Source organism: Cebidichthys violaceus, unplaced genomic scaffold (assembly GCF_023349555.1).
Source record: "Cebidichthys violaceus isolate CVI_PGR_0920_01 unplaced genomic scaffold, fCebVio1.0.p SCAF_43, whole genome shotgun sequence".
Classification (NCBI taxonomy): Eukaryota; Metazoa; Chordata; class Actinopteri; order Perciformes; family Stichaeidae; genus Cebidichthys; species Cebidichthys violaceus.
The window spans coordinates 1,515,695-1,535,747 of record NW_027176628.1 but is presented as its reverse complement, the minus strand read 5'-3'; the positions used below and the strand labels follow the sequence as shown (position 1 = coordinate 1,535,747).

At 43.5% G+C, this 20,053-nt stretch overlaps 1 protein-coding gene across 5 annotated transcripts in view; it reads left to right on the top strand.

The window, feature by feature from the left end:
• Window positions 1-19,710, top strand: part of vps13c (vacuolar protein sorting 13 homolog C) — a 49,120-nt gene extending 29,410 nt beyond the window's left edge. For 4 of the 5 annotated variants that reach the window (XM_068728804.1, XM_068728803.1, XM_068728802.1 and 1 more), the window contains 32 exons: window positions 83-214; window positions 723-812; window positions 1,724-1,879; window positions 1,968-2,232; window positions 2,680-2,840; window positions 2,926-3,047; window positions 3,853-4,150; window positions 4,320-4,709; window positions 5,176-5,280; window positions 5,840-5,995; window positions 6,100-6,225; window positions 6,326-6,459; window positions 6,678-6,804; window positions 7,425-7,660; window positions 7,861-8,005; window positions 8,211-8,351; window positions 8,454-8,535; window positions 8,779-8,848; window positions 8,933-9,044; window positions 9,147-9,260; window positions 10,124-10,254; window positions 10,451-10,532; window positions 11,143-11,256; window positions 11,754-11,829; window positions 12,212-12,375; window positions 12,454-12,499; window positions 12,704-12,827; window positions 15,178-15,292; window positions 17,681-17,772; window positions 17,847-17,970; window positions 18,375-18,458; window positions 18,564-19,710. In XM_068728804.1, coding sequence (XP_068584905.1) covers window positions 83-214; window positions 723-812; window positions 1,724-1,879; window positions 1,968-2,232; window positions 2,680-2,840; window positions 2,926-3,047; window positions 3,853-4,150; window positions 4,320-4,709; window positions 5,176-5,280; window positions 5,840-5,995; window positions 6,100-6,225; window positions 6,326-6,459; window positions 6,678-6,804; window positions 7,425-7,660; window positions 7,861-8,005; window positions 8,211-8,351; window positions 8,454-8,535; window positions 8,779-8,848; window positions 8,933-9,044; window positions 9,147-9,260; window positions 10,124-10,254; window positions 10,451-10,532; window positions 11,143-11,256; window positions 11,754-11,829; window positions 12,212-12,375; window positions 12,454-12,499; window positions 12,704-12,827; window positions 15,178-15,292; window positions 17,681-17,772; window positions 17,847-17,970; window positions 18,375-18,458; window positions 18,564-18,665 — 4,416 coding nt within the window. In that variant the 3' untranslated portion in view covers window positions 18,666-19,710. Of the gene's footprint in view, window positions 1-82; window positions 215-722; window positions 813-1,723; window positions 1,880-1,967; window positions 2,233-2,679; window positions 2,841-2,925; window positions 3,048-3,852; window positions 4,151-4,319; window positions 4,710-5,175; window positions 5,281-5,839; window positions 5,996-6,099; window positions 6,226-6,325; window positions 6,460-6,677; window positions 6,805-7,424; window positions 7,661-7,860; window positions 8,006-8,210; window positions 8,352-8,453; window positions 8,536-8,778; window positions 8,849-8,932; window positions 9,045-9,146; window positions 9,261-10,123; window positions 10,255-10,450; window positions 10,533-11,142; window positions 11,257-11,753; window positions 11,830-12,211; window positions 12,376-12,453; window positions 12,500-12,703; window positions 12,828-15,177; window positions 15,293-16,751; window positions 16,932-17,680; window positions 17,773-17,846; window positions 17,971-18,374; window positions 18,459-18,563 lie in introns of those variants that run through there. The other variant, XM_068728805.1, reaches the window with a different exon arrangement.
• Window positions 19,711-20,053: the final 343 nt, after the last annotated feature.

The following is a 20,053-nucleotide window of genomic DNA, read 5'->3' as shown; positions in this document are numbered from 1 at the left end:
TTTCAGCTTTGAGACGATTTTATTCTGAAACATTACGAGATCAGATTTGTTTCCTGTTGACAAGGTGTTGTCGCCCCGACAGGTGGTCCAAGTGACTCTGGAGTCCGGTTTGGGTCATCGGACTGTCCCTCTGCTGCTGACCGAGTCCTCCTTCAATGGATCGGCCAAAAACTGGTCGTCTCAACTGCAGCTCAGTGCAGACATGACCCTCGAGGTGAGAACTGATCCTTTATACCAGAACCTGGACCTGTCCTTCACAACTGGACCTGTTCTTTACACCTGAACCTGTCCTTCACACCTGAATCTGTTTTTCACACCTGGACCTGTCCTTCACAACTGGACCTGTCCTTCACAACTGGACCTGTTTCTTCACACCTGAACCTGTCCTTCATACCTGAACTTGTCCTTCACAACTGGACCTGTTCTTTACACCTGAACCTGTCCTTCTGTTTCTTCACGTTTTTAAGAACTTGGTATTTGGCACTAGATATTTCCATAACTTTATGATATAAAAGGCTGTACATGTAGAAGGAGAAACTTTTTTTAAACGTTAAACCTTTTTTTAATAGTTATTTATTTATTTATTGTGATGTTTCTGATACTGAAGTCAAACAGGATAAATGAAGTTTGTGAAGCTGCTGACTGGAAGAACAAATATGTACAACATTAAGATGTTTCATCGTGTATGACGTAATATGTTGACACCTGTCGTGTGTCTGCAGGTGAACTATTTTAACGAGGTCCATGCAGTGTGGGAGCCTCTGATCGAACGAGTCGACAGCGGCAGACGCAGATGGAACCTGGAGCTTGAGGTAAAGTCTGTCAGTAATTAACAGAAATTCATAGAAACAGAATAATGTTGATTCCTCCCCCAAAATAAACTTTTTTTTGTGGTCTCTGACCATGTCGGAGTTACCTGTTCATTCTGCAGTAGTAAAGAATATTTTGGGGATTTCAGGGAGATCGCCTTCTCTGTACACTCTTAGAAATACAGGTGCTAACTAGAACTCTAGGTAGGACCTTTCATAAATGTCCCATCTGGAGGTTTTAACTAGAACCCAACATAAAGGATCAGAACCCCCTATGAGAGGTTTTTCAGAGAACATGTCTATGGTGTAACTGCTCCACCCAGTACCCTTTCTGGAAGTTCTATAAAGAACCTTTCTACCTGTTTAAAGGGTGCTAACAAGAACCCATCCAGGGGGTTCTCCTGACAACCCTTTTATATTCCAAGGCTTTTTACTAGAACCCTAAAGTCCTGATTTGATGCAGCTCAACTCACAAACATTCTCGTTAACTGTCACAGCTTTTGGGGTTGTTTGTTCTGCGTTTAGGGTGCTCCTTTTTACCGCCAATGCTTTTAACGGCCCTTGAAGAACTCTTCCTTTTAGAGCGGGGTCTCTCAATGAAAAAGGGCTCTTAATGGAACCATTAGTCTTACAACAAGCCCTCTTCAAAAATGGGTTCTTCAGATGCAAACGGTTCTTAGTAGAACCTCAGCCCTTGAGGAAGAACCCATTTGGAACCTTCATTTCTAAGAAATGTAGAGCCTGGTTTTACTCTACCATAAAGTTGGTTGGGGCTAGGGGTTGGTTGCACTGACAAACCAACTTACCAAGGTGGATTCTGCCTCTTTACTATTGTATCACATTAGTGTGAATAGACGGGAGGACGAAACCGTTGATGAACAATCACCTTTCATTGTTTTGTTTGTTTGCTGCAGATGAAGAACAACCCGATCCAGGACAAGAGTCCCGTTCACGGAGACGACTTCGTCATTCTGCCCGAACCTCGCACGGCCATCAACATCTGCTCCAAAGACACCATGAACATCACTGTCTCCCAGTGCAGCCTCAACGTCTTCTACAACCTCGCCAAGGCACAACAGATAAAAACCTTTTCTTTAATTCCATGAACAGCAGCAGTTCTCGATAAACTAACGTGTTGTTGCTGTGTTTTTTAATCAGGCGTTCTCTGAGGCCACAGCCTCCACCTTTGACTACTCTCTGAAGGAGAAGGCGCCCTTCACCATCAGGAACTCTCTTGGGATTCCTCTCATCGTGCAGCACACCGCCAACCTGAGGCCGGTGGGTTCACCGGCACAGGGAAAGCTACACGAGCTGTCGGTGGATCAGAGCATGGACCTGGGGTACTCCGGGTTCAAATCGTCGTCACGTGGCAAACTGTCGGCTCTGCAGCGGCAAGAGAGCTGCCTGTTCAACCTCACCATCGGTCAGAACGCCTCACTCACTGCAATCGCTTGCTCTGGTTCCCACATTCATTTCTGCCTGCTACATGTATGAGTGGATGGGAATGCCCTGGTTGTTATTCACATTCTTGCTTAGCAAAATGTTGTAACATCTGCTGCATCATCGCGCTTCAGGTAGTGGCGCTAAAGGTAGAGCTTTCAAAGTCCTGTGTTGGTGCACAACTTTAGCGTATATATTGTTTGTTTGGTAGCTTCATGCTAGCACTTCATCATACACGTCGGTAGATAATAGACACACACTGTACCATTAGCCAATGTGATCACTGACAGTTCTAGTTTCTTGGCGCTCTAATCCCCGGTTCTTTCTGTCCGCATGTCGAAGTGTTTTTGGGGCGAACGGGGGGGGAATGAAGGTCGTAAAACTGATAATGTGTGACTAAAGGTTGGCTGATGTGTCTCTGAACCCGCAGTTCCCTCCGGATACAGCGAGATCTCCAACATCGCTGTGGACAAACCGGGTCGCCGTCTCTACAACATCCGTGGTCCGATGCTGCAGGAGGCGGTTGCTGTTCTGCTGCAGATCGACGCCGCCGAGGGCAACAAGGTCATCACTGTCCGCTCGCCGCTGCAGGTCTGAATCGCACAACGTTGAAAAAACTTCACCACAGTCTGAAACTCACTGAGGAACCAACAGCATTGATGTTTTTTGTTTTCAGATCAAGAATCACTTCTCGGTGCCGTTCACCATCCTGAAGTACTGTCCGACATCCAGGAGCCTGCAGAGCGTCGGACAGGCCGAGCCTGAGAAGGAGTTCCACATCGCCCTGGAAACATACAGGTAGCGCCATATTGCCTTGCTCAGGGGCTCGAGGGAACACACTGAGGGTTGTTAGCATGCAGCACCACCGATATTGTGTTTCCATCTCTTATTTAAAAACGGCGCTTCTTGTTTGTTTCTGTTCGATATTCATCTGAACTTCCAGGTAGTTCTTTTTAAAGATGAGAGAATAAAAGCAAAAGCTCCGATCTTTAAAGCTCGGAGACTCGTTTTTCTCTTTTTCGGGGACTGAAAGCTAAGAATCTGAAGGTTAGTTTCATTAATTAATTAAATGTGAAAGTGTGAAAGGGCTTAGAACATTATGATAGAAGTATATGTTGGCCTTTGTATTTTATTCATTTAATTTATGTCTCATAAGCTGTTGCAGCAATTTTTGGGTTGATATCATTTGTTCCACATATTTGGTGCTAAATATAATCATGTTTTTCCACTCAAGAATCAATGAAAATGATAAAGAATCCAGAAGATACCACATTAAGACCACAGCAAAACTCATGGAGTGATTTGGTATAAAAATACTTGGAGATTGGATGGCGAGCACTTCTGTTCTGGAGATGTGCTGTCGTTGTTTTCCTCTTCCTCTCATCTTCTCTTCTCTTCACGGTTGTTCAGATGTGGTGAAAACATAAATGAGGAATGTTCAAAATCGACTTTTAGCTCCTTAAATGTTTTGGTTTTTATTCAGGAAGATTCACTTATGTATAGTTCTGCCTGGCAGCAGAAGTTTTGGTGCCGGTCTCTGTGGTTTTTGTAGGTGTTCAAGAGATGTTGACAGTGTGGTTTTATGCCCCTCCTCCCCCTCCAGATGTCAGCTGTTTGTGCGTCCGGCGGGTCGTCTGGACGCTCAGTACGGTCCGTCAACCACCTGCGTGTCGTGGAAGGAGCAGGTGCACCGCAGCTCGGAGGTGCGTTCGGTGCTGCAGTGTCCGGCGACCGACAGCGGCCTGCTGCCGCTGATGGTCAGCACGCTGGCCGTCCCCGACGACCTGCGACACATCGCCAGCCACGGGGAGGAGGACTGGGACCCGGCCTACATCATCCACCTCCACCCGGTGGCCACGCTGCGCAACCTGCTGCCCTACACCGTCCGGTACATGATGGAGGTACGGCAGCTCCCACGGAGTCAGAAACACAGACGCAAGGATCTAGATTTTATCAGGGCCATGTCGATTAGGATTGGATCAGTTTGGATCCACCAACATGTATCTAATTCAGTCATCTAATCTAACGTGGTTTGATCTGATGTGGTCTGATGTGGTCTCTCCTCCTCAGAGCTCAGCGGACTCCTATGAGCTTCAGGAAGGCAGCACGTCGGACCTCCTGAACGCTCGCGTCTCGGGGGAGATCATGTCGTTGGTGCTGATGAGGTATCAGGGCCGTGACTGGCACGGCCACGTGCGCATCGAACAGGAAATGCCCGAGTTCTTGGCCACGTGTCTCGTCTGCGACTCGGACCCCAACGCGACGGTGGACGTGAACGTTCATGTGACGAGGATGGCGAGCCGCCTGGTGCTGTCGCTCTTCAGCCCGTACTGGATCATCAACAAGACGTCTCGAGTGCTGCAGTACCGAGCCGAGGACGTCAGCGTCAAACACCCCGCAGACTACCGCGACATCATCCTGTTCTCCTTCAGGAAGAAGAACCTCTTCAGCAAGAGCAAGGTGAGGATGAGCGAGTCCCAGCATGGAGCCTGAGGAGGTCTAGATATATGAGGATGACATCAGCTTAAACACTTTCCTGCTCTCCAGAGGATGAACACTTTAGATTTTAACGCTCCTCGGACCTTTCCTCTAGCGCCACCCGCAGGACAAACTCAAACGTTTTTCATGTAACATGTTCATTTCCGTTGACGCTAAACTGAATAAGACAAAATCCAGGGGAGACCCTCACCACATTCTCAGTTTTTTTTTTAATTTAAATCTTTTGGGTCAGGTCTTAAATGTTGTCTTGTTGTTTTAATCAGAAATATTGTTCTTCCCAAATTCACATGTTGTGCATCTGATTTCTTGTTTTTCACCTGAACTTTTACCCTGAAGACTAAAACCAAACCCGGCCACACGTCATGGTGGTGAGAATGATTTTGATGAAGTACAGTGAGGTTAACTTCTTGTTGTTGTTTTGTTGCAGCTCCAGCTGTGTGTCTCCACCAGCTCCTGGTCGGACGGTTTCTCTCTGGACACGGTGGGAAGTTACGGCTGCGTTCGCTGTCCCGCCAACAACATGGACTTCCTGGTAACTAAAAGAAGTCTCTCAGCGTCTCAGATTTGAGTCACGTGGACCAACAGCCGTTTGTTTTTAGTTCCTGATGTAGAGACGTGTTTGAAAATGAGATTAGATTCAGATTAGAGCCAGATTAGTCAAATCAGATTAAACAGTCCCAACTCAAGGTTCACTTACTCACTTGTTATGGAGCTTTTGACCATATCACACAGTCTTCATCTGCAGGTTGTTGGTGAATAGATCAGAGTAGAAGAGGAAGGTGGTTTAGAGTTTGAACAATGAATTTTTAAACAAAAATGCAAACGTGTATATTTGCTGGTTTCATTCTTCTTTGATATTAAACTAAATTTATTTGAGGTCCAGTTTAACAAGACATTTACTGTTTATAAATCAAGTTGGGTTTGAATGTGTTTTTCACTATTTGTTTACCTTTTTTGGACCAAACGGATAATTGATTAATTGATAAAGTTAACCAGAATGAATCAAAAGCAGGTTGGATTAATAAAAGCAGCTCTGGTTTGACTCCTTCACTCGTCTTCCTCAGTCTTTGCTTTGTACTTTGTGTGTCCAGGTGGGCGTTAGCATCCAGATGAGCAGCTTCAACATCACCAGGATCGTCACCATGAGTCCGTTCTACACTCTGGTCAACAAGTCGTCGTACGAGCTGGAGGTGGGAGAAGTCACCAGCCAGACCTCCACCAGGTGGCACTACATCTCCTCCACCGAGGTTGGTGACCTTTAGACGGTCGGCATCAGGCCGGCAGGGTCCGCGACGCACAGAGAGTTCTTGTTGCGTGGTTGTAATTCTGTTGTTGTTGTGTTGTGTTGCAGTGCCTCCCTCTGTGGCCGGAGAACAGCTCGGGGAAGTTGTGCGTCCGTGTGGTCGGATCTGAATCCACCTCCAAGTTCTTCTTCTTTAACCGGCAGGACAACGGCACCCTGCTGAGCCTCGACGTGGTCGGTGTCTGGACCAATCCCATCGGCTGATTTTACTCTGAGAGCGTCGTGCATTTTCAGGGTTTTTTACGCTTGTGTGTGTCTGTGTGTGTGTTTTCAGTGCGGTGGGATCATCGTAGACGTCAACATCTCCGATCTCTCCACCATCATCAGCTTCAATGATTACTACGAAGGAGCAGCTCCAGCCCTGCTGCTCAACCACACGCCCTGGGTCACCATCAGCTACAGGCAGAGGTCAGAGGCCAACAACATTTAATTTGCATCAAAAGCCAACCTCATGTTATTCTCTCTCGTTTTAGAACGAGCTTCGTCCGCTTAATGTTTCACCTCGATATATTTGAATTTTTTTTAAGGCTGCTTTCAAAATATTGAGCAACAAGCACTGATTCACATCTTGCTTACATTTTTGACAGTTTAATGAAATCTAACTTCTCTCTCTCTCTTTTTTTCAGCGGCTCAGCGATGGTTCACGAGCTGAAACCCGGCGAGGCTCGGCGGTTTGCGTGGGACGACCCGGCGGGTGTCCGGACGCTCATTTGGAGCTGCATGGAAAATTCTGGAGAGCTGGACCTGCTGAAGGTCTGAAACTACGGGGTTCATTTTGTTGTTGTTTTAAAAAGCAAAGAAATGTGGGTTAGCAATCCATACAACAAAAACAGCATACTATCCTTCCAGAAATAGGACAAATGGGATGATCATGTTGCTCTGTGTCTGCTGGATGTGGAATTAGGCAGCTAAAAAAATTATCCATTAACATGTCCGGAGTCTTGGAGTCTTTGTTTGACAAAATCTCATCTTATTTATGATGTTGTGTAACTTTGAAACTTGCTGCATGACAATGAAAAGTCTTTATCCACTGAGAAAGATGGTTGAAAGTTCACAAAAAGCTATTATTTTTAGTTTTGTTATGTCAGATGTTGTGTTTGCAGCTTGTACAGGAACTACAGGTTTAGATGTACAAAATGTACACACTGCAATACCAGTTATAACCAGTTAAAATCACCTCATGGTGGAGGCAGTATTTCTATATGTGTTGGACTTTTTTAACGGGAGCCACCTGTCAAATCAGTCACTAAACTCATTTACATGGTTTATGGGGACACGATTTTTGGGTCCTCACAAAAGGGGCTTCTGGTGTTAGGTCCCCATAACGATAGTAAAACAAGCTTGAGTGTTTGTGTCTGGTCTTTTTGCTACAGGACGATGTGGGTCAGTTCTCCTACGACAGCCTGTCTCAGGTACACTGGGTTTCCTTCTTGGATGGACGCCAGCGGGTGCTGCTGTTCACCGAGGACGTCGGCGTGGTGACGAAGGCTCGGCAGGCCGAGGAGCTCGAGCAGTTCCAACAGGAAGTGAAGGTGTCGCTGCAAAACCTCGGACTGTCGCTGATCAACAACGCCAACCGGCAGGAGATCGCTTACGTCGGCATCACCAGGTAAACGCATCACCAGAGGGGACCGGGGGAGGTTAGCGGGTCAGACGTTACGTTGAGCCCTAAAGTCACATAGGTGGTTTTCTTTTGACTCGTGTCAGTCTTTTATTACTGTTATTATTATTATTATTAACGTTTACTTGCATGTATGAAGCACGGTATATAAATATATATTTACTCGTAAGCGTTTGACCTGTCCACAGCTCAGGTGTGGTTTGGGAGATGAAGCCAAAGAACCGCTGGAAGCCGTTCAGTCAGAAGAACATCAACCTGCTGGAGAAAACCTACCAGAGTCAGCTGAGCGGGAAAACGGAGGTGGGCTGGGTCAAACTGGAGACCAACCTGGAGGTCAGACTTCAACACACACACACACACACACACAGACTAAGTACAAACACAGGGTCTTTCTCATTTACCGATTTTGTGCCTCCTCGATTCCTTTCCTCACTCCAACACGTAGCCTCACACGTTGATCGTTTAAAACATGACCGTTAGATTTCCAGTCGTTTGTCCAATGAGCTGAGTGAGAGTGTGTGATGTCACCGGTCATCAGGTCAACCTAAATGCAGCCGTCATGATGATACGTCAGCCGTGTTCCTGCCCGGTGAGGAGGAACTTCCTGTCTGGGATCCAGGTGGAGTTCAAACAGTCGCCGCACCAGCGCAGCCTGAGGGCCCAGCTGCACTGGCTGCAGGTAAACACACTCACACTCACACACACACACACACACACACACACACACACACACACACACACACTCAGGTGATGTCATGACCGACGTGGGTTCCGTCTGCAGGTGGATAACCAGCTGCCGGGTGCCATCTTCCCCATCGTCTTCCATCCGGTTCCTCCTCCGAAATCCATCGCCTTGGACTCGGGTTAGTTTCCTTCGTCTTTAACACGTTCACCTGTCGAGGTTCCGTCTTTTCTCTATTTTGTTTTCCTCACAAATCAAACCGACCTGCTCAACCCGCCTTAAAGTTTCCTTAGAGTTGACGAATGATAACGTGTCATGAAGACGAGTTTAGAATCATGGTGGGAGATGTCAACGTGTGATGGAGTTGGGTCTCTGTTGCCGTTGATGAGCCGAGTCTCTTTAACTCCGAGCTCCGCCTCCACAGAGCCGAAGCCGTTCATCGACGTGTCCGTCATCACCAGGTTCAACGAGCACAGCAGCGTCATGCAGTTCAAGTGAGTAACAACCACTTCAAGATGACGGTACATTTCTTTTCATCAAGCCTGACCTAGTATTGACAGTGCTGATGCGTACTTCAGGTACTTCATGGCTCTGGTTCAGGAGATGGCGGTGAAGATCGATCAGGGTTTCCTGGGAGCCACCTTGGCTCTGTTCACCCCTGCTGTAGACCCCCAGGCCGACAGACAGAAGGTAGAGCGAGGCAGCGGGTTGACGGTTCGACTCCCTGACGCACAAACGGCCCACTTCGAGTTAATGTGGTTAACGTGTCTGAGCTGGTGTCTTGTGTTTCAGTCGCGGCTGCTGGAGAGAGATCTGCAGCTGCTGCAGACGGAGCTGATGGAGGCGTCGCTCACCGACACGTCAGGACTCAGCTTCTTCGAACATTTCCACATCTCGCCCATCAAGGTGAGTTCAGGGTTTAAACTTCTTCTGGAAGTCTTGAAACTGTGTCCTCTGTCTCCAACATGAGTTTAGTTATTTTCATCAGCAGGTACCAAATTCAACGTCATATTTCATATCTCTGTTATATTTCATATCTCTGTTATATTTCATATCTCTGTTGTTATATTTCATATCTCAGTTTGTCTCTCTCATTATATTTCATATCTGTTTGTCTTTCTTCTTATATTTTATATTGTTGTTGTTATATTTCATATCTTTGTTGTTATATTTCATATCTCTGTTATATTTCATGTCTCTGTTGTTATATTTCATATCTCTGTTATATTTCATGTCTCTGTTGTTATATTTCATATCTCTGTTATATTTTATGTCTCTGTTGTTATATTTCATATCTCTGTTATATTTCATATCTCTGTTGTTATATTTCATATCTCTGTTATATTTCATATCTCTGTTGTTATATTTCATATCTGTTATATTTCATATCTCTGTTGTTATATTTCATATCTCTGTTATATTTCATGTCTCTGTTGTTATATTTCATATCTCTGTTATATTTTATGTCTCTGTTGTTATATTTCATATCTCTGTTATATTTCATGTCTCTGTTGTTATATTTCATATCTCTGTTATATTTTATATCTCTGTTGTTATATTTCATATCTCTGTTGTTATATTTCATATCTCTGTTATATTTCATATCTCTGTTGTCATATTTCATATCTCTGTTGTTATATTTCATATCTCTGTTGTTATATTTTATATCTCTGTTATACTTCATATCTCTGTTATATTTCATATCTCTGTTGTTATATTTCATATCTCTGTTATATTTCATATCTCTGTTGTTATATTTCATATCTCAGCTCCATCTCAGTTTGTCTTTGGGCTCCAGCGGTGGGGACTCGGCTCAGGAGACGGCGGCCCTTCAGTCTTTCAACCTGTTGCTGAAAAGTATCGGAGCCACGCTGACGGACGTCGATGACCTCATCTTCAAGTAAGACACTTCCTGCTTCTTTTGTTGTAAAGAGATGCATTCTGGGCCATGGAGACGCTGCTCTGGTGTCACCTCAAACATCAGATACGCCTCTTTGCCCTCTGCGGCCACAGGAAGAGGAATCATTTGTCAAAGTAAAAGTTCAGTCTCCGTTTCTTCTTTCTTGTGTTTGATTGATTCTCGTCCTCGCTGTCAGGCTGGCCTTCTTCGAGGTGAAGTACCAGTTTTACCGCAGAGACAAGCTGATGTGGGCCGTGGTTCGTCACTACAGTGAACAGGTAACATCTCCTTCACTTCTCCCTCCTCCTGTGTTGGATCTTGTTCTTGTTTCGTGGTGTTTCTATTTCTCTGTGTCCTGTTTTCACCAAATATCTAATGACAGAGATCAACTTATTTTACAGCGTTTTGTGTGTTCTTGTATAGTTTTAATGATATTCTTTCAATGCACTTAAAGCAAACAATGTCCACTTATAATCACATTATGATGCATTATAAAAACAATATAATGTATGGCAACTGTTAGAATTATAATACACTTGCAGAAAAACTATCAGTGAATATCAATCATAAGCTACTATAAACTGCTTTATAATATGTTGTAATTGTTATAAAACGTTATACTTATGAGTGCTTATATATGTAATTATACAGTGCTATAAAATGATTATAACTCATTTCAAGTATGTTTATAATGCTTTATTGAAAGTGATACCAAATTCACCTCCCGCTCATGCTATCTGACACGCGTTCTGGTCTTAAGATTAAAGATTCTTCTCGGATGTCTTCAGAAATTGTCGCCATGTCTCGGCCATCTTTCATCAGTGAACTAAAGTCTGATGATCTAAACGATGAGAGGAGTCAAACCAGTGGTGTTGTTTCTGGCTGCAGTTCCTCAAGCAGATGTATGTTCTGGTTCTGGGTCTGGACGTCCTGGGGAACCCGTTTGGACTGATCCGAGGTCTGTCTGAGGGAGTGGAGGCCTTCTTCTACGAACCTTTCCAGGTAACACACCACACTGTAACATGGAAACGAGTTTTTAAATCTTAAATCAGAAGTGCATCGTCTTTATTGAACAAAATGTTGAGTGATGCTAATGTGACTAAGCTAGCTGTTAGCCCTGTGAGTAGTCACCATGTCAACAAGCTTCTGCTGATTCACGTGGACTGGTGAACGTTTTTCACCTGGATCAGGACCAAGAGGACCACATGTGAAGTCATCTTATCTAATTATTACTATTATGCAGGTAACTATGAAACATATCTGACTGTAATCAAACCAGTGGATCCAGAAAACATTTAGTTATGACTCTAGAAAGGCTCCTTGGCATTAAAGCAAACATCTACATCTGCTTCATGAGTCATGTCCTGTCCAAAGTAGAACATTTTTCCGGTTAAATATTAATATTAATAATAAACTGGAGCTGGACCGGCGGTTTCTAGGAGCTGAGTGGACCTGTAAAGACCTGCTTTAATGAACCGACTGCTGTGTGTGTTCCTCAGGGAGCCGTTCAGGGTCCCGAGGAGTTTGCTGAAGGTTTCGTGATCGGGGTCCGCAGCCTGTTGGGTCACACAGTCGGTAAGAAACCAGGATCTTCTGTTATGTGTCCGAAGTTTAGTTCATGTGGTGACAGAGGAGTCGCTTCATTCTGCTTCATCTTTTGGACTGAATCTTTTCATTGAGCTGTGCAAACAACAAATTCAAAAAGTAAATAGATGTGGAGTTCGAGACAAACAGGTCCTGCTCATCTCCACTACATGCTACCTTAGCTGCTACTAGCGTAGCACACCACAATCTACCACACAGCTGTCAGAGGGAGAGGTGCATTGTGGGTAATGTAGGCACCAGCTTTTGACCTGGAAGAAGAATGACTTCGCCTCTTCTGGTTCTGCTGTTTTTTTTTCATTAAACGTTCATAAATATAAATCTCTTACCATTTCCTCCTCCGGCTGTCCTACAGGTGGCGCTGCAGGTATGGTTTCCAGGATCACCGGTTCGGTGGGTAAAGGTCTGGCAGCCATCACCATGGACAAAGAGTACCAGCAGAAACGACGAGAGGAGATCAACCGACCGCCCAAAGACTTCGGAGAGAGTCTGGCTAAAGGAGGAAAAGGACTGCTGAAGGTCCTCAGAGACTGAAAGTGACACCAGTTCACAGTTTATCAGCTGATGTGAGGTCAGTAACACTTTGTGTCTCCACAGGGACTCGTGGGGGGAGTGACGGGCATCGTCACCAAACCCGTGGAGGGTGAGTACATACATATCTAAAATACATAAACATCTGGATATCATCACGCCAAGTCAATGTATCTACTGAGCAGTTATAGTTAACTCTGACATACTCAATAATAATGATAATTAAAGGCTTTGAACTGGCGTTAAAAGACGGTTGATGGTTCAGACCTGCAGTAGAACCACAGTAGAACCTGCTGGGGACTTTGTGTGTCCGTAGGAGCGAAGAAGGAGGGAGCGGCGGGTTTCTTTAAGGGCATCGGTAAAGGTTTGGTGGGCGTGGTGGCTCGACCGACGGGCGGCATCGTGGACATGGCCAGCAGCACCTTCCAGGGCATCCAGAGGTACGCAGCGCTTCACACAACGCTTTAAGTGATGAGTCTTTGTGCGTTCCTTCACTTAATGAACTTCCTGTGTCGTCTGTGTGCTTCACAACGTGTTCGCTGTCTCCTCTGTTCTTCTTCTTCTTCTTGTCTGCTCACTAATTTTCACATGTTCTGCTTTTGTTTTCTGTCTGGTGTCGTTGTTTCCCGGAGTTTTGTTCTTTTTTTTTTTTTTTCGTTGTGTGAGTATTTCACCTTGAAGCACGTTAAAGCTGAGCTCCTTCTCCACTGCTCATGTAGAGTAGTTACACTCATTGTGTGAGAGGTTCAGGGTCAGTTTACTGTGGTAGGAGATGAGAGAGCTGAAGGAGAAGAGCTTCAGCGTGCAGCAGTATGTTTGCATGTTTGTTGTCGTCCTGCAGCAGACAGACGGTAAGTCTCTGCATCGTGTCACAAACACAAACTTCATCCATCGTGTCCTGAACTGATTCATGCTCTCATCGTTCTTAACACTGCTCCGAGCCCCGCCCCCTCTGGAAGCCCCACCCCCCTCCTCTGCTTGCTGCGGCATCGTGAGTCGAGAGGCCACGCCCCTGAGGAGAGTCACCTGACACTTGAATTAAATCCTAACGTTCGCAAAAAGTTCACATATCCGTCACGTCCACCGGCTCGAAGACTTCTGAAACGTGAGCAAGAAGTAGTCAGAGCTCACCGACGGAGAACAGCGACGCGTTTATGCGGACGCGTTTCTGCCGACGCGTTCATACCGATGCGTTTATGCCGACGCGTTTATGCGGAGCCCTGCTGCTCTCTCGGATACATTTGCGTGTTTGCCATTTTACCGCCTCCCGAAAAGTTGAGTCAAACAATCAGCTTGAAGCGCAGGTTCACGCGACGAGTCAACGTTTCTGCTCCTCTGAGATTTACCCATAACACCCTGCTCTGTGTAGGTCCAGTTTTTCACGTAAACATGATTCCAGCATCACCTGGTCTCTCCTCAGGGATTGGCTGACTGAATGATCACATGGTTCTGCCTGAGTTTGGAAACTTTGTGGTAAACACGATGACTCAGGGAAATAATAACAGCTGCAGTTTGTTTGTTTGCTGTGGAACAGTTATAATTAAGTTTTAATTTGTTTAAAGCTGCATCAGAGAGTACTTTTACACATTTTGAATATCAAAAATATACATTTAACTTTGTGTAAATACTAGTAAATGCTACTACATACATGCAAGTACATTTAATAAATACATCCAAGTACTTGTAAATACAAGTAAATATCTGAAAATACATGTGATTGCAAGTAATACTAGTCAATAAATGCAAGTTTAACTTGTAGTATACTTGTAGAGATCTGTAAATATTAGTAAATATTTGAAATAGAAATAGAATAACAAAATATTGTAAGAACATGTAAATAGCAGTCAATACTTCTGAAAATGTGTAAATACTAGTCAATACTACTACATTTGTAAGTACTTCTAAATTGTAGTAAATATTTAGAAATACTAATGAGCACTAAATTAATGTAAACATGTGTTCAGATGTGTAAAGTACATGCAAATATATGTTAGTTAACATTATTGAATATATAGTATAATACTTGTAATTAGTTTAAACATTGGCCATTTAAACACAGATACATAAGTGTAAAGTTGTATACATTCTAGTACAAATAAATAAATATTATAAACATATAAAATATTAGTACTCAAAATACTTCCTGTGTCATTCTGTAATATAATATTACAGCTATGACATAATCATGTCAGCAACAACAAAACTTGATCTCATGGCACATTTGAGACAAAACATTAATATTTTAGTAAATCAGTTGTTGCCTGGACAACCTGCTTCTGTCCCTAAAACATTTCCCAGCTGCCTCAGTGATCTTCATTCCCCCCCCCCCCCCCCCCCCCCCCCCTGTCACGTGACCTCCTTGAGTTCTTGATAACCTGTTGATCGTTACCGTTTCATGCTGTCACTGTAGAGGCCATGAAAGGTGAGACAGAAGCTAACGGCATCGTGTGCACTGAACGTGAAACCTGCTTCGGTCTGAATGAGCTTCTGCCTTGATTTGTTTACAATGATTGATTATAAATCAGCTGCTGGACCCTGAGGAGCTTCTTTTTAAACTGAAATGTGTCACTCAGAGTGAAAGATGTTGACTTTTTCTGATCTGTTCTCAATATGTTTAGAGTCTGTTTTCAGCCAACGATATGATCAATATTTCCTTATGATAGATTTGAACTTTAATGTGACCAAATGATTAACTGTCACTCACTTTAAAGTGTGTGTGTGTGTGTGTGTGTGTGTGTGTGTGTGTGTGTGTGTGTGTGTGTGTGTGTGTGTGTGTGTGTGTGATGTCAGAGTGGCGGAGTCGACAGAGGAAGTGACCAAACTGCGTCCGGTGCGTCTGATCAGGGAGGACGGGATCATCCGACCGTACGACCTCACGGAGTCGCAGGGTTTCGACCTTTTTCAGGTTTGATCACTTTCCCTCTTTTACTCTGTTTCTACAACACCGTGATGTCACTTCCTGAGAGGAAACGGCTGCAATCTCTCACTCTCTGCGTCAGTCAGGTGCTCGGTCTAAAGAAAGAAACGCCTTGTGAGTCGATATAAAATTAGATATTATCAGTAAATGTGTTTTTAATCAAAAACACAACACCATGAAATAGAAGCGTGTTATCTTAGTGGTCCTGACGCCTGATCATGAACACTCCAGTCTTTTTATTGTACAGTAGTCAGGCTGGGTACAGTAGTTGGGATAGAGTATTTTGGGTACAGTAGTCTGGTCAGGGTACAGTAGTCGGTTTGGGGTACAGTATTTTGGGTAAAGTAGTTGATTTGGGGTTCAGTAATTGGAGTACAGTAGTTAGGTTGATGTACAGTAGTCGGGGTACAGTAGTTGGGGTACAGTAGTCGGGGTACAGTAGTCGGGGTACAGTAGTCGGGATAGAGTAGTCGGGGTACAGTAGTCGGGGTAGAGTAGTCGGGATAGAGTAGTCGGGGTACAGTAGTTGGGGTACATTAGTCGGGGTACAGTAGTTGGGGTACAGTAGTCGGGGTAGAGTAGTCGGGATAGAGTAGTCGGGGTACAGTAGTCGGGGTACAGTAGTCGGGATAGAGTAGCCGGGGTACAGTAGTTGGGCTACAGTAGTCGGGGTACAGTAGTTGGGGTACAGTAGTTGGGGTAGAGTAGTCGGGGTAGAGTAGTCGGGGTAGAGTAGTCGGGATAGAGTAGTCGGGGTACAGTAGTCGGGGTACAGTAGTTTGGGTACAGTAGTCGGGGTAGAGTAGTCGGGATAGAGTAGTCGGGGTACAGTAGTCGGGGTACAGTAGTCGGGGTACAGTAGTCGGGGTAGAGTAGTCGGGATAGAGTAGTCGGGGTACAGTAGTCGGGGTAGAGTAGTCGGGATAGAGTAGTCGGGGTACAGTAGTCGGGGTACAGTAGTCGGGGTACAGTAGTCGGGGTACAGTAGTCGGGGTAGAGTAGTCGGGGTACAGCAGTCGGGGTAGAATAGTCGGGGTACATTAGTCGGGGTACAGTAGTCGGGGTACAGTAGTCGGGGTACAGTAGTCGGGGTACAGTAGTCGGGATAGGGAACAGTATTCAAGGTATGTTGGCGGTTGGGGCACAGTAGTTAGTGTGCAGTAATCAGGTCTGGGTACAGTTCTCAGATGCAGTAGTCAGGGTACAGTAGTTTCAGGGTTTAACTGTCAGCGTGTCAAGACACGGTTGGTGCGTGTTTAATATCTAATGTGTTATAAAAACCATGATAACATAATAATAATAATAATCAAACACAATAACAATAAGGTCAGTTTCTGCGGCGCATCCTTTTTAAAAACTAATAATGTTTCTTCTTGGATTTTTCTTATTTCTGCCTTTAATTTGTTTCTTCTTCTTCTTCTTCTTCTTGTGTTTGTGTCACATGCAGCCTGATGAGGAATAAACAGGGTTTGAGTGGATCAACTTTATCATTCAAGTGCTTTTAAAGACTATAATCTATATTCATTCAGTCTCAGAAAGCTTCAATGATTCATCCTGTAAATAATAATACATTCATATTGTTAATTACACATTAATCTATAAATATTGTGCTGAAATCATTCAGGATTCTATGCATGCACAAACTTGTATATATATATATGTGTGTATATATATATATATATATATATATATATATATATATATATATATATTTATATGTATTTATATATATATATATATATATATACTTATATATATATGTATATATATTTATATATATATATATATATATATATATATATATGTATCTCATACCTCAAACATTTTTACTCTCCGCTCTGTTTGTTTTTTGTACTTTTTTTTCTCGAATAAACATTTCTGCTATTTATTTCAGAAAAAGTAGTTTCTTTAATTTCTGCTAATGACCCGTTATAAATATAAATAACAGTTTGTATAATAATAGTTGTTTATTTATAACCATTCATAATTTAGTTATCCAAAATAAGAAATTATTTTACTATGAAAGCTGTGATTGTTTTGTCTCCAGTAGATCTTCTCAATATTTTTGTAAAACGTTGTAGCATCACACTATGAGTTCATTCTAAACTTGTGTATAATATATATATATATATATATATATATATATATATATATGATATGTAATATTTCTGTCTTTGTGATGATGTGTTCTTTGTATAAGTCAGCCTGAACTGCATGAACTCTGCTTTAATGTCTGTTAATAAAAGACTTCCTTCTTCACACTTTCACTCTCTTTGGTGTTCAAAGTGGTTTTATTTCCAATGTGAGATCCATCCACAGAGACGGATGTGTTCATTATTGTTCACTCAGTGGACTCACGTCTGTTTGTCTCTGCAGCGCTCAGAGATCAAACAGCTGGAGGGGGAAGTGTTCAGAGATCACTGTCTGTATCCTGGACACCGAAAGACCAACATCATCGTCACCAACAGGTCCACATCCTCACAAAGACTCTCTGTGTGTTGTTGTTCTACGCTGTTGTTCACCGTTTGTTGTTGTTGTGTAGGAGGGTTTTGTGCGTGAAGGAGATCGACTTCGTGGGTCACTTCAACAGAGAGTGGGAGTGTTTGTTTGAGAACTTCTACCGACCTCCAGCTGTGACGGGATCAGAGCTGAAGATCTACTGCAAGGTACCGTCTGTCTGTCTATCCGTCTGTCTGTCTGTCTCACTGTCTGTCTGTTTGTCTCTCTCCTTGTCTGTCTGTCTGTCTCCCTGTCTCTCTCCCTGTCTGTCTGTCTGTCTGTCTGTCTGTCTGTCTGTCTGTCTGTCTCACTGTCTGTCTCACTGTCTCCCTGTCTGTCTGTCTTTCTCACTGTCTCCTTGTCTGTCTTCCTGTCTGTCTGTCTGTCTGTCTGTCTCCCTCCCTCCCTGTCTGTCTGTCTCTCTCCCTGTCTGTCTCTCTCCCTGTCTGTCTCACTGTCTTTCTCACTGTCTCCCTGTCTGTCTGTCTGTCTGTCTGTCTCACTGTCTCCCTGTCTGTCTCCCTATCTCTCTCCCTGTCTGTCTCACTGTCTCCCTGTCTGTCTGTTTCAGGAGCAACAGATGTTGAAGTTGCCAAAGAGAGACGGTCAGGAATCTGTGAGGAACATTCAGCTCAGAGACACAAACACCGCTCAGGTAAGTTAATATTAATAATAATAACACACAGAGCACTAAACACTACTGAGCATGTGCAGTGAGAAGCACCTTTATGTTTCACCTGGTTACCGTGGTTGCCTACAGAAGCTGCAGGCGGCCATATCAGATGCTCAGGTGGCGCAGCAGCAGCGCCGCATGGCGAGACAGAAGTCACAGCGCTTCCTCAAGGCCAACAACAAACAGTGATGTCACTTCCTGTCACTATCATCCACTTCCTGTTCACTGCTGATCTTTATTACGTAAAGGAAATATTCATATATACGTGTTTTATTCAGAGGTGGAGATGAATTTTATGTTCTTTGTTTAAACTTCCTGTCATCAGTTGGAATCCGTCCAAAGAGCTGAGTCAGCTGGGTTGTGGGTTTGATTTCCACTGGATGCTCTTATTTTGAAGGTGGAGTTGTCCAAAGAGCTGAGTCAGCAGGGGTTTGTGTTTGTTTTCCACTGGATGCTCTTATTTTGAAAGTGGACTTGTCTAAAGCACTGGGTCAGCAGGATTGTGGGTTTGTTTTCAACTGGATGCTCTTATTTTGAAAGTGGACTTGTCTAAAGCACTGAGTCAGCAAGGGTTTGGGTTTGTTTTCAACTAGACACTCTTATTTTGAAAGTGGACTTGTCTAAAGCATTAGGTCAGCAAGGGTTTGGGTTTGTTTTCAACTGGATGCTCTTATTTTGAAGGTGGACTTGTCCAAAGAGCTGAGTCAGCAGGGTTGTGGGTTTGTTTTCAACTGGATGCTCTTATGTTGAAAGTGGACTTGTCTAAAGAGCTGAGTCAGCAGGGTTTTGGGTTTGTTTTCAACTGGACGCTCTTATTTTGAAGGTATACAAAGTCACGTTGCTGTGGGTAAAAATCCTTTAACAAATGGTGGCTGGAGTCATGTGACCGTTATTGAATGTATTTTTTTTGTTTTACCTGTTGATTTATTCAATCCTGTTTATGATCACTTAAATCTAAATATCTAAACATGAATGTGGAGGCGAGTTGAGTTATCTTTATTTTTATTTTGATAGGGTTTTATTTTATTTTAATAGGAGTCTCTTCAGTTTACGGATTTGAGGTATTTTGTCCCTGTGGATGGCCTGCAGGTTTGAAGATGAAGCCATGAAAACATGTTGCACTAAAAAAATATAGATTTACAGTAATCTAGTTGATGATGACGATGATGAAGAATGTTTGCTGGCATTTATCTTCAGAGAAACAAACAAAAAAATCACCAAAAAGAGAATAAAAGACTCTGAGATGAAGATTTCGACAATCTGACTGTTCAGTTTGATTCCTTCCTTCTGTCACCGATCAATGAATCCCAGGATACCTGAGGATATAATAGTTTACATGTTCACTTGTATGTTTATCTTCTGAATTCTGCTTTTGTCTTCATTTTCATGTTGAACTTAAAAAAAAAAGAAAAAAAGATGATGTATAACCTAAATAAATGTCTATAAAGATAAAATGACGTCTGCTGGACTGGTTTTTATTCATTTTTATAATCAGAGTGAGACGTCACCAGTTGTATTCATAACACATCTTTGGGTTTAAAGGGGCATTCACACATTAACATTGATGAATATTTACC